This window comes from Triturus cristatus, chromosome 5_1 (genome assembly GCF_964204655.1).
Source record: "Triturus cristatus chromosome 5_1, aTriCri1.1, whole genome shotgun sequence".
In the NCBI taxonomy this organism is placed as follows: domain Eukaryota; kingdom Metazoa; phylum Chordata; class Amphibia; order Caudata; family Salamandridae; genus Triturus; species Triturus cristatus.
Genome location: NC_140587.1, coordinates 7,785,031 through 7,799,659, shown reverse-complemented (window position 1 = coordinate 7,799,659; position 14,629 = coordinate 7,785,031). Strand labels below are relative to the sequence as shown.

The window sequence follows — 14,629 nt, the reverse complement described above, 5'->3', positions numbered from 1 at the left end:
AGGGACCATGTAGATCGCCCACTAGAGCTGGAGGAGCCGGAAGATGCCTTTCGTGATATGAATTCAGGCACGACCCGATGACTTTCCTTTGGAATATTACCAGAAACTGTGAAAACACATAAAGGGCTCCATGCTTTTAATGGCTGGGAAAGCCTTCAAAAAATGGAAGTTCATTCTGCTCGGGTCTCTAAATAAATTAGGCCCCTCCTATCGCCATATCCAGGGATATGGGGGAGCTGGTTTGGCAGGATAGACTTCCAATGCGTAATTGTAGCTTCCACTCTTTGAGCATGCATATCTCTCTCTTCCCTGTATCCCAAATGGGACCTCAACCTCACTTCAAGCATTATACCTAGTGCAGGTGTAGTGTGTCAGTTTGTAGATAAGGAGCAATGTGGCACTCTGATTACGCCACCACTGCGTAGTAAAAAAGTTATGTAGCCGTGGTGCACGGGGCTTGTAATTGAGGCCCCTTGAATGTGACCATTGGAAACAGATCGTTTAAAATTTTTCTCAGAGAACAGGCTGTTCTTACATCTACAAAACACCAAACCAACCAGGATTACTAATAGTGGCAATAAATTATGAGCTTTCTGCTTAAAAATCTTCAGAATTAATCCTAGTACTAGCTAGCAGAGTGCAAAGTGCAGAGTGCAGAGTGCAGAGTGCAGAGTGCAGGTGAATATGAACATTGCAATATATTTTATGCTTCCCTATCAGAATTATTCACAGAACGGCTTTTGGAAAATAAAGGTGATGGTCAAAACAGGACACAATAGGCATCTCCAGGCCCATTTAAGCTGTGGTCTTGATCCTGAGGTATCTCCTATTTTCTAGTGCTTAAAACCTCAATGGTTTGTGGATTTATAAGCACTCCCAAATATACTATGGGGTTGATTCCGATCTCGGTCAGAAGGGCTCCAAATCGGATTCAGAATTGCCTAAACCAATCCGGAGCCCTTGTTTCCAACCGAATCATTCACAGTTCTGAATGACCAAGTACGATGCCTGGAAAGCCTTAGTGCTGACTGAATCAGTTCTAAAAGGCATTCAGAGAGATAGAGCGTTCTGGAGCTGATTCATACAGCTCTAACAACTAGGTTTCTCGGGACAGCAAGTACGATGAACGATTCGGACAGCCTTTCCGATTTGGTTTGCCCAGATCGAAAAGGCTTACAGAATCGGTTTTGGGGGCCGGTAGCAGGCCCCACTTGACCTGGGGCCCTCCGAATTAGGCCCGTGGAGCTACCCATGCATCCTCTCTTCCCAAGCATGCACAGTGTGGCAGGCACAATTCGGTGCCTGCCACAGGGGGCACGATTATCCCCAACCACCCCTTTTGTCAATGTGACCCTGTGTACGTGTTCGGTACATAGGCTCACATTGAAGTCAAAAGGAGCCCAAATGAATTGTATCTGGATGCATTCAAATGCACATAAACATAGGGATCCACCCACGGGTATAGTATGTCAGGAAACTCCCGTTTACACAATATGTATCCCACAGTCGTGGAGAATACACATCAGTAGTTTAAATACCCCTCACACACCAAAAGGGCCCTTGGTGTCATGCTTCATCAAATGAACCACCCCGGTCAGCTCCATCGACGGAGCCGACCGGGGTGGTTCATTTGGCAGGACATTGTTCCATGTAGTCGTAGCCTATAGTGGCACTTCCACCACTCGGTCCATGAGCTCATGAGGTTATTTTATCTCTTTACAGCAAGTCAATAGGATTATGTAAGACCTATTGAGGCATTACTACTGTGTGGAGGTTATTTACTTCCTTTGTTCATTAATTCATTCACTATTCTTCTTTTTTACACATCACTGTGAGTTTTAGGAAGGGATCCTTAAGGTCCTGACGAAGAAGCATGGGGAAGCTTCGAAACATGTCGACACCACTAGGAGGCATAGCTCATTGAGGCATAGACCCTCCTCCCCCTCACCTTTTATTAATACCAGCTCAAACGGCAGAATAAATTTTCCTAAGACCTGAGAGCCAGGTATTTTTTTATTCACTTTTCCATCCACTCCTGACCCTTCCTCTCACACCCTTGCATCACACATAGCCGTCTCAGTAATAACAGTGCTCCCACGCAAACGTAGGTCGTAGCACGCCCCGTCCCGTAGAGGGGCGGGAAGACCCCTATGATGAAGCATGACACCAAGGGCCCTTTTGGTGTGTGAGGGGTATTTAAACTACTGATGTGTATTCTCCACGACTGTGGGATACATATTGTGTAAACGGGAGTTTCCTGACATACTATACCCGTGGGTGGATCCCTATGTTTATGTATGCTTGACCGGGAGGAAGTATCCACCTCCACCACTCGCTGAGTGGTACCTCTCTACTCCCCTCTTTGTTCCTTTTCCTGCATTCAAATGCATCATACTCGTTCGGTCGGACTCCCCTGAGCCGTATTATAAGCATTTCAGACCCTAGTCGTTCAATATGCTTCCAAACGAGATCGGAATCGGGCTCTAAGTGTCAGGACTTTAAGTGTGGTAAAGAAGAGCTCTCAAGGGTAGCAAACCGAAGCGGTATGTCATTAATGCTCTTTTCCATTTCAGTGGCCAATGTTGCATAAGATAATATGCAGCCCTCTGCTTTTCATATAGCACAGGGAACAACTTAATATGCAATATTTTACTTAAAACTTCAATATCTTGCCTCATTGAGAGATGTTTATCCAGTTTATTAGTTAATTTGGAAAATAATTTCAACCAGAGGTACCTGGCTTCTTGTTGTTTTATGGCCCTTTTAAAAACAAATAACCAGCTAGAACCTTTATTTATCATTTCCCACAGGTAAAAACTCAAAGTATCAGGGTCAGCTCTTTTAAACTTATACAATAGACAATAAACCTGGCGTGCATGAGCCGTCTGCATCTGTTCAAGTTAAGCTCTACCTCAGTGGTGCTTGGGGGATGCAGGAGGAAGTCTGAATGTCTGCACGGTAACTCCCACAATGTATTATCTCAAGCCAGTCACCCAGTTTTTCTTTCAATATAACCACACCAGACAGGAGTTTTGAAGTTAGTTTACATTGCATCACCTTACACAAATGACTTGTGTCAACACCAGATGTTCCTTAGAATACAACAGAATGTTGTGCTTAAAAAGGTGGCCACATTCCTAATTGATATGTTTTGTGCGCTTTTTTGCCCCCTGTCCTTAATCCACACCCCTAAATATTCATAGCTGAGCACCTTCTCAATGGAACTCATTACCAATTCATCAGTGGCCTTTCTTATTTTTGTTTCTACAAAAAAACAATGACCTGTGTTTTAGATGTGATAGTTTTTAATATCATTGCTTATGAAATACCTCATAAGTTGATCTAAGTGCCTTTGGCGCCCGCTCCAGTTAAATCCAACAGGAGAGTGTCACTGGCACTGATATGAACCTTCACTTCTGCCATCTATTTGGGAGAAGGACTTCAGACAGGTCCACCAAGTATAAGTTGAACATCATACCAGACAGGATGTTTGAAGCCCTTCTTCATAAACGTGCTCTCTGAGGTGTCCCATTTGGATGTAAGTCTAATCTTTACCCAGGTGCTTGAGTGCAGATCAATGATTTCCCTCAATAAGGGTTGCAGATGCTCAATTCATTGCGATTCACCCAGAGCACACCCCTATTGACTTTGTCAAATGTTGTAGTAAAATCAATGAAGGCTGCTTAAAGTGCAGCAAGCACTCAATACTTGTCAATTGTTCTCTACTAGAGTTCACAGTGCATGGAGAGTGTTCTCAGTACTGCAGCATTAAACAAATCCTATTTGAAAAAAGTAATTTGTTTTGCTCAGTAGCCCACTTGTTCAACTCTTTTAAAAGTAACTTATTTTGATTCCGATATCGAATAATGCAATGAGATGAAAGTGCTGAGGTGATCTACTTGACCCTGCCCAGGAGTGAACCTCTCCAGGTATCGGTGATAATATCAGCACCAAAGTTTCATCATAGAGTGATCCATCATGGATTTAAAGAAGGAGGCCGGGTGCCAGTAGCCCCATTGCCACATGAAGATGGAATCGCTTTCTGTGTCTCTGACAGTGACACAACATCTGCCTTCACTGCCCTGTTATCATCGGATTCCTCTTCGGTGACACAACATCTGCCTTCCTTGCCCCGTTATCATCAGATTCCTCTTCGGTGACACAACATCTGCCTTCACTGCCCTGTTATCATCGGATTCCTCTTCGGTGACACAACATCTGCCTCCACTGCCCTGTTATCATCAGATTCCTCTTCGGTAACACAACATCTGCCTTCACTGCCCCGTTATCATCGGATTCCTCTTCGGTGACACAACATCTGCCTTCACTGCCCCGTTATCATCGGATTCCTCTTCGGTGACACAACATCTGCCTTCACTGCCCCGTTATCATCGGATTCCTCTTCGGTGACACAACATCTGCCTTCACTGCCCTGTTATCCATCGGATTCCTCTTCGGTGACACAACATCTGCCTTCGCTGCCCCGTTACCATCGGATTCATCTTCAGTGACACAACATCTGCCTTCACTGCCCTGTTATCATCGGATTCCTCTTCGATGACACAACATCTGCCTTCACTGCCCCGTTATCATCGGATTCCTCTTCGGCGACACAACATCTGCCTTCACTGCCCCGTTATCATCGCATTCCTCTTCGGTGACACAACATCTGCCTTCACTGCCCTGTTATCATCGGATTCCTCTTCGGTGACACAACATCTGCCTTCACTGCCCCGTTATCATCGGATTCCTCTTCGTTGACACAATATCTGCCTTCACTGCCCTGTTATCATCGGATTCCTCTTCGGTGACACAACATCTGCCTTCACTGCCCTGCTATCATCGGATTCCTCTTCGGTGACAAAATATCTGCCTTCACTGCCCTGTTATCATCGGATTCTTCTTCGGTGACACAACATCTGCCTTCACTGTCCTGTTATCATCGGATTCCTCTTCGGCGACACAACATCTGCCTTCACTGCCCCATTATCATGGGATTCCTCTTCGGCGACACAACATCTGCCTTCACTGCCCTGTTATCATCGGATACCTCTTAGGTGACACAACATCTGCCTTAACTGCTCTGTTATCATCGGATTCCTCTTCGGTGACACAACATCTGCCTTCACTGCCCTGTTATCATCGAATACCTCTTCGGTGACACAACATCTGCCTTCACTGCCCCGTTATCCATCGGATTCCTCTTCGGTGACACAACATCTGCCTTCATTGCCCCGTTATCATCGGATTCCTCTTCAGTGACACAACATCTGCCTTCACTGCCCTGTTATCATCGGATTCCTCTTCGATGACACAACATCTGCCTTCACTGCTCCGTTATCATCGGATTCCTCTTCGGTGACACAACATCTGCCTTCACTGCCCCATTATCATCGGATTCCTCTTCAGCGACACAACATCTGCCTTCACTGCCTTGTTATCATCGGTTTCCTCTTCAGCGACACAACATCTGCCTTCACTGCCCCGTTATCATCGGATTCCTCTTCAGTGACACAACATCTGCCTTCACTGCCCTGTTATCATCGGATTCCTCTTCGATTACACAACATCTACCTTCACTGCCCCATTATCATCGGATTCCTCTTCGGTGACACAACATCTGCCTTCACTGCCATGTTATCATCGGATTCCTCTTCGGCGACACAACATCTGCCTTCACTGCCCTGTTATCATCGGATTCCTCTTCGGCGACACAACATCTGCCTTCACTGCCCCGTTATCATCGGATTCCTCTTTAGTAACACAACATCTGCCTTCACTGCCCTGTTATCATCGGATTCCTCTTCGATGACACAACATCTGCCTTCACTGCCCCGTTATCATCGGATTCCTCTTCAGCGACACAACATCTGCCTTCACTGCCACGTTATCATCGGATTCCTCTTCGGCGACACAACATCTCCCTTCACTGCCCTGTTATCATTGGATTCCTCTTTGGTGACACAATATCTGCCTTCACTGCCCTGTTACCATCGGATTCCTGTTCGGTGACACAACATCTGCCTTCACTGCCCTGCTATCATCGGATTCCTCTTCGGTGACACAATATCTGCCTTCACTGCCCTGTTATCATCGGATTCCTCTTCGGTGACACAACATCTGCCTTCACTGCCCTGTTATCATCGGATTCCTCTTCGGCGACAAAACATCTGCCTTCACTGCCCCGTTATCATCGGATTCCTCTTCGGTGACACAACATCTGCCTTCACTACCCCGCTATCATCGGATTCCTCTTCGGCGACACAACATCTGCCTTCACTGCCCCGTTATCATCGGATTCCTCTTCGGTGACACAACATCTGCCTTCACTGCCCTGTTATCATCGGCTACCTCTTCGGTGACACAACATCTGCCTTCACTGCCCTGTTATCATCGGATTCCTCTTTGGTGACACAAGATCTGCCTTCACTGCCCCGTTATCATCGGATTCCTCTTCAGTGACACAACATCTGCCTTCACTGCCCTGTTATCATTGGATTCCTCTTCGATGACACAACATCTGCCTTCACTGCCCCGTTATCATCGGATTCCTCTTCGGCGACACAACATCTGCCTTCACTGCCCCACTATCATCGGATTCCTCTTCGGCGACACAACATCTGCCTTCACTGCCCCGTTATCATCGGATTCCTCTTCGGTGACACAACATCTGCCTTCATTGCCCCGTTATCATCGGATTCCTCTTCGGCGACACAACATCTGCCTTCACTGCCATGTTATCATCGGATTCCTCTTCGGGGACATAACATCTGCCTTCACTGCCCTGTTATCATCGGATTGCTCTTCGGCGACACAACATCTGCCTTCACTGCCATGTTATCATCGGATTCCTCTTCGATGACACAACATCTGCCTTCACTGCCCTGTTATCATCGGATTCCTCTTTGGCGACACAACATCTGCCTTCACTGCCCTGTTATCATCAGATTCCTCTTCGGGGACATATCATCTGCCTTCACTGCCCCGTTATCATCGGATTCCTCTTCGGCGACACAACATCTGCCTTCACTGCCCCGTTATCATCGGATTCCTCTTCGGCGACACAACATCTGCCTTCACTGCCCCGTTATCATCGGATTCCTCTTCGGCGACACAATATCTGCCTTCACTGCCCTGTTATCATCGGATTCCTCTTTAGTAACACAACATCTGCCTTTACTGCCCTGTTATCATCGGATTCCTCTTCGATGACACAACATCTGCCTTCACTGCCCCGTTATCATTGGATTCCTCTTCGGCGACACAACATCTGCCTTCACTGCCACGTTATCATCGGATTCCTCTTCGGCGACACAACATCTCCCTTCACTGCCCTGTTATCATTGGATCCCTCTTTGGTGACACAATATCTGCCTTCACTGCCCTGTTACCATCGGATTCCTGTTCGGTGACACAACATCTGCCTTCACTGCCCTGCTATCATCGGATTCCTCTTCGGTGACACAATATCTGCCTTCACTGCCCTGTTATCATCGGATTCTTCTTCGGTGACACAACATCTGCCTTCACTGCCCTGTTATCATCGGATTCCTCTTCGGCGACACAACATCTGCCTTCACTGCCCCGTTATCATCGGATTCCTCTTCGGTGACACAACATCTGCCTTCATTGCCCCGTTATCATCGAATTCCTCTTCGGCGACACAACATCTGCCTTCACTGCCCTGTTATCATCGGATTCCTCTTCGGCGACACAACATCTGCCTTCACTGCCATGTTATCATTGGATTCCTCTTCGATGACACAACATCTGCCTTCACTGCCCTGTTATCATCGGATTCCTCTTTGGCGACACAACATCTGCCTTCACTGCCCTGTTATCATCGGATTCCTCTTCGGGGACATAACATCTGCCTTCACTGCCCCGTTATCATCGGATTCCTCTTCGGCGACACAACATCTGCCTTCACTGCCCCGTTATCATCGGATTCCTCTTCGGCGACACAACATCTGCCTTCACTTCCCTGTTATCATCGGATTCCTCTTCTGCTTGATGCCCTTGAGAGCTCATCCCTCGAGTCACGAGGCTGTAATCTATTGCGGCCCTGCTGTCCAAGGATACCTTTGAAATCCATCCAGGCGACGAGGGTGGCATATGGAATGGGTGTCTTTTTCTTGTATCCAGATGTGAATTAACAATTAACCACTTTTTAATTTCAATCTGCAGTTGCACGGCGATTGTCATCCTTTGAAAGGTTTGTAAGACGCAGGTCATAGTGTCTGTTTTATTCTATTTTCTTTTTTATATATGAAAGGTTAGTCTTGAAAACCGACATAAGAGAGAGACCATGGGCCCGATTCACAGAACTAACTTAAGACAAAATGCTAAACTTACTACCATTTTGGTATTCACAGAAGGAACTTACTCATTTTGGTATTCACAGAAGGCTCTTACTCATTTTGGTATTCACAGAAGGCACTTACTCATTTCGGTATTCACAGAAGTTAGGAGTCCTAACTTTAGGACTTTCGGTATTCACTGAAGGCATTTAGGAGTAAGATTATTTGCACAAGGATTTTCCTTTCAGGTTGATTACTCTCTGTTCTTAGACAATTATGGCTCACACAACCAGTACTTTGAATTTTATATAAAGTTTTAACCATGCCGCCACGTGTAATTTTAGGAACAACTATTTACTGTTGTTTTGTTATGTATTGTATGCTGCTTTTTAGATTCTGGGGATCAATATTAAAATGCCGGCCTACATTGTTTAAAATGTAAAGAGTTTAGTAAAGGTATAAAAGATGATCCCCTCAAGTCCATTTAAAATTTACAAAAAACACTTTGTGCAAGGTTGATTGGTTCGAGACATTATCACAACGGCGTAGCATAGATCCTTAGACCAGTTATTAATGGTTGTGAAGTTTATTTATATGTTGGGGCAGATTTATGAGGCCCGTTGCTCCATCGGAACGTCACTTTTTGTGACGTTCCGTGGCGCAGAAGCTTGCGTGATATTTATCAGGCAGCACTGAGCCACTTTTTTTGACTTAATGCTGCCTCATAAATATCAGTGCCTTTAACGCAGTGTTCTGCGTTAAAGGGGCGTGCAATGGGTGTTGCTGGGGGCGTTCCCAGCAACACCCATGGCCTTTTGACACTGCCCCAGATTTACGAGAAATCGTAAATCTGAGGCAGCGCCAAAAGCTTCCGCCTCCCCAGGGGAGGCGTAAGTGAGGCGCAACGGGTAGCAATATCTTTATTTCTCCTCGTTTTTCCTTTTTCTACGTCTGCTGCACTCTGCAGCACCCATACAAAGAGGAAAAACCTCTTGTGATTATTTTTGTCCAGAAAGGTTTCCCTTCCTGTACAAAAATATTCATCTCCACAATGCAGGCACCCTTGCACCATAGTGCAGAGGTGCCTGCGTTGGCGCAGGCAGCCCATTGTGCGCCGGCGCAGGGGAAAAGGACAGGAATGCACCGAATTTTATAGATACGGTGCATCCCTGCCCTTTTCTTTTGCCGTAGGGAAGCGCAGCAGGAAGGCCTCAGCGCTGCCCTATGGCAAAACCTCATAAATCTGCCCCTTTGAGTTTTACATAGCGCAAACTCGACCTGAAGGTATCAAGGGGATTCACATGTGCACCAGTTGGGTTACAGATGGACACATTCATTTTGTTAGGCACAGGGAGATTTTCCCAGGATCACAGGATGTTGAGTGTCCCTGCCGAGACTCGAACCCGGTTCCACAGGTTTGAGGTCGACCCTCTAGCCATTAGGCCTTAAAGATAATATAATTAATTAATATCCAAATTCTTCAAAACAATTAATGAACACAATAAATTATGTAATTAATCAATTAAGAAACGCAAACATATGACCATATTTTTCAAAAAAGACATAAAATAAAACAAACTCGAACTATATTACCAAATCAAAAAACACTAAAAATAAGGAAATAAATTTACGCTTAAATTATAAGTTATAACACAAAATTGAATAAAAGATTTTGAAAAACAATATTCTTGCCTTATGTAGCCTGGGGCACGATATTTTGGTGTCATGTTATAGAAACATTCCATTCACTGAACTCCTGGACACAGATGTTTCAGACTGATATCTCAATGAGCAACTGAGATGTCATCATCAATGATGGGGGACTAATGTATGGGGGTGTCCCACCTTGTAGTTGTTGAGCTCTACCTAAACTTGTTATTTCTTACACTTTTGAACTTTCCTTTCCTTCTCTATCCTGCTCTGTGGTGGCCTCAAGAAGTCATGTTGACATTTGAAAAACGCATCTATATAGACACATCTATCAAGGTAGTTGTGACCTCACGAAATAAAACAACTCTACAATGGAATCTGATTTACTCAAGCTTCAACATAAGCATATTTACAGTCTGTAACCCCATGTAGGTTGCAGAGGCGGACAATGGCGGACACAATGACCGCACTTCACCTGTAGTGTTCCCTTACTGTGATCGTGATTCGTCAGTTAGGTTTGGTGTGCACAGACTACTCCAGCACCAGCCGCTGTTTGGTGCTAACTGCAAAGCAGAGAGATACTGAGCCCAAAATTGGAGTGGTGCACCACCTGTTAAATGTGAAAGGAGTTGTTTCCAATAAGTATCACAGTCTTTTGGAATTTGTCTTTTAGACAGTCTTTTATTGTGAAGATCCAAATGAAGAAAATGTCAGCCAACGCGTTTCGTTCATAGCAATGAACTTCTTCAGGGCAAAAATATTTATGGCGTCTGAGTTGTAGTGATCATGAACAAAACAGCTGCGAGGGCCTCCTTGATAAGGGCTAGTGTGCTGCAGAATCTGTATGAACAAGTAGAGAGCAGCCGTCCGCTCCGATGGAAAGTATGTCTTCACAACAAAAGACTATCTAAAAAACAAATTCCAAAAGACTGTGATACTTTTTGGAAACAACTCCTTTCACATTTAACAGGTGGTGCACCACTCCAATTTTGGGCTCAGTCTGTAACTTCATGTCTCTTATAACGCTAGATGGTTTCATCTCAGTTTAGTAGAAAACTCCTGTTACCACTAAACGTACAAAGTCATCAGCACCTCTTACCTGTGGATACCTGTAGATTCCCACAAGTTCAGCCATCGGTAAGGATGTTGCCGAAGAGAAGTCTCCGATGATCCCACACAGTATGTCCTTCTTCTGACAGCCATAGTTTGGAACTGCTTCTGTTTTACCTGATAATATATTTATAGTGCTGTGAAGTGCTTTCATCTCACTGGTGCAAGAGTCATAAATCTGGTAGCCCAGTGTGAGGTTTGGTAAGAGTTCAGGGTTTCTATTAATTTCTTCTACGGCAAAGATAAGAGCCATGGCGTGTCGGAGAAAGCTGAATGCAGGTCTGAAAGTGACACAGTCAGAAACTTAGTTTCACAAGATGAAGGCACCTGTATGACAAACACATTAATCTCGCTGGTATTTCATGTACTTCTTTAATGTTTGTGGATAGGATGGTGACAAAGAACATCATGTCAACCACACCACAGCAGCCTGAACCATGCTGCAGCGGTCTGAATAATACCACAGCAGACCCACCACCACCAGAACCAACTTCCACAGATGCATGACAAACGTTGCCGACTGGATGAAGAAGAACTGCCTGCGGCTGAACATTGACAAGAAGGAAGTACTGATCTTTGGCAACAGCAGCAACACATGGACAACTCCTGGTGGCCATCAGACCTAGGACCCGCACCTCCTCCCTCCGACCAAGCCATAAACCTCGGAATCATCATTGACAACATGCTCACCATAAAATCACAGATCAACGCCACCTCCTCTGCCTGCTTCCTCACTCTGCGCATGCTACGCAAGATCTTCAAGTGGATACCCCTACACATGAGATGCACCGTGACACAGGCCCTCGTCACCAGCCGAATGGACTAAGGCAACATCCTCTAAGTAGGAATCACTGCACATCTCCTACAGAGACTTTAGACCATTCAGAATGCCACAGCCAGACTCATCCTCGCACGAACCCACATTACACCCAACCTGAGGCACCTCCACTGGTTCTGCATACAGAAGAGATTCCAATTTAAGCTGCCGACCCACTCACACAATTCTCTGCACAACCATGGACCAAGAATACATTAACCACCACCTGAACTTCCATCAACCGTCAAGAAGACTACGCACCCCCTCTTTTTCACTTGCCCATACTCCCCGCATCGACCAAAGCAGAAGTGGAGGATGCGCCTTCTCTCACATTGCAGCAAAGACCTGAAACAGCCTCCCAATGCACCTCCGGACCATCACCTCACTTCGGAAATTCTGAATGGCCCTCAAGACCCGGCTGTTAGAATAAGCCTCCGGGACCTGCAAGCGCCTGGGTACTCTTTTGGGTGATTAACCTAACTTTATAAATCCTGATTGATTGAATAATTGATTGATTGACAACACTACTGAAAACTGGACCATGTCATTTTATATTGGACTACACGTCAGCAGGGTGAATAATGCCACAGCAGACTGGACCAAACCACTGCAAACTGAACCATGCCAAGGCAGTTTGAATATTGCCACAGCAGAGTGAACCATACCAGAGCAGACTGAAACACATCCCAGCATAGTGAGCTACACCACTGCAGACTGAACTACACCACAGCAGACTGAACCATACCAGAGCAGACTGAAACACATCCCAGCATAGTGAGCTACACCACTGCAGACTGAACCACCCCACAGCAGACTGAACCATACCAGAGCAGACTGAAACACATCCCAGCATAGTGAGCTACACCACTGCAGACTGAGCCAACCCACAGCAGACTGAACCATACCAGAGCAGACTGAAACACATCCCAGCATAGTGAGCTAAACCACTGCAGACTGAACCACCCCACAGCAGACTGAACCATATCAGAGCAGACTGAAACACATCCCAGCATAGTGAGCTACACCACTGCAGAATGAACCACCCCACAGCAGACTGAACCATACCAGAGCAGACTGAAACACATCCCAGCATAGTGAGCTACACCACTGCAGCCTGAACCACCCCACAGCAGACTGAACCATACCAGAGCAGAATGAAACACATCCCAGCATAGTGAGCTACACCACTGCAGACTGAACCACCCCACAGCAGACTGAACCATACCAGAGCAGAATGAAACACATCCCAGCATAGTGAGCTACACCACTGCAGACTGAACCACACCACAGCAGACTGAAACATGCTGCAGCAGACTGAATAATTCCATAGAAGACTGAATCTCTCAACTAAACCATTGCATTGTGGGTGATAGGGTGTGTTGAATTTGTAATTCACTCCACACTCCTTCCACATAGCAGTTAAGTAACTTGACATGAAGTTTACATCTCTGTCAGATACTACCTCCTTATGAAAGCCTGCTCTTGAGAACACACTAAAGAGAGGTCTGGCAACTACAGGTGCTGTAGTGGTCCTTAGGGGAATTGCTTCTGGATACCTAGTGGCATGATCTACTACCACCAGTATAAATCTGTGCCCAGATGCTGTTTGGGGATCCATGGGACCAACAATGTCAATCCCTACCCTTTCAAAGGGCACCCCCACCACAGGTAGTGGTATCAGGGGGGCCTTTGTAGTGCCACCTGCTTTGCCACTGGCTTGGCAGGTTACACAGGAGCGACAAAACTCCTTTGTGTCTTCAGACATGTGGGGCCAGTGAAAGTGAGGAACAATTCTGTCCTGAGTCTTGTTCTGGCCTAAGTGTCCTGCTAGGGGAATATCAGGGGCTAGTGCCAATAGGAAACCCCTACACTTCAGAGGTATAACCAACCTCCTGGATGCACCAGGCTTGGGGTCTCTACTCTCTGAGTAAAGGAGTCCATCATCCCAATAAACTTTATGGGTGCCACTAGCATTCCCAGCAGCCTCATCAGCAGCTTGCTGTCTGAGAGTTTCAAGAGAGGGGTAGGTTTTCTGCTCCTGTCTCAGATCAGGCCTGGAAGGGCCCCCTGTCCCCAAGAACTCAACCTGGTCAGGTTCAAGCTCCTCTGGGACAATTCCTTCTTCAGGCTCAAGATCATCTTCCTGAGGAGACTGATCAGCATTCTAAATCAGATAGGAAGGCTCTGCCTTAACCCTACTGCTCCTCCTCGTGTGAGGCACCTGGTCCATTATTCCAGAATCCAGGGCCTGTCCAGTTTTAGACATTTTTGCCTGTGATCTGGTCACAGCAAAGACAGGTGTAGGGATCCCTACCATTTCTGCATGTGTCCTGAGCTTCATTTCAGCCCAAGCTGAAGTCTCTAGATCATTGCCTAGCAAGCACTGTACTGGTAGGTCTGCACTTAGGCAGGGTATAAAGCAAAAAAAAATGTCTTTATAGTACTTTGCCACATTCTTTTGTTTTCCCTATATCTTTGTAGTGCGGGGCCTCTTAGTACCTGCGCAGTGTCCAGGTGAGGTGAGGTCTATTGCCCTACCACAAAGGGTAAGCATAAAAATTAATTTTCTGACACACATTATTGATTAGTTTGGTGACACACTATGCACACGAGAGTGATGCATCGAATACAGTCCTAATGATATAACGTTTTCCTTCACAGAATTCACAGTAATCATTGTGAATCGGAGGGTTAATGTCCATGGTTGTTACAGGTTGTACCGTTTCAAACCAGTTTTATTATAATTTGTTTT

At 45.9% G+C, this 14,629-nt stretch overlaps 1 protein-coding gene across 1 annotated transcript in view; it reads right to left on the bottom strand.

Moving 5' to 3' along the window:
* The window catches only part of LOC146829940 (vomeronasal type-2 receptor 26-like), a 356,012-nt gene extending 344,699 nt beyond the window's left edge, over positions 1-11,313 (bottom strand). Inside the window, exon 1 of the mRNA XM_085605823.1 lies at positions 11,050-11,313. Within this exon, the coding sequence (XP_085461949.1) occupies positions 11,050-11,313 (264 nt within the window). The remainder of the gene's footprint in view (positions 1-11,049) is intronic.
* Between the last annotated feature and the right edge of the window lie 3,316 nt (positions 11,314-14,629).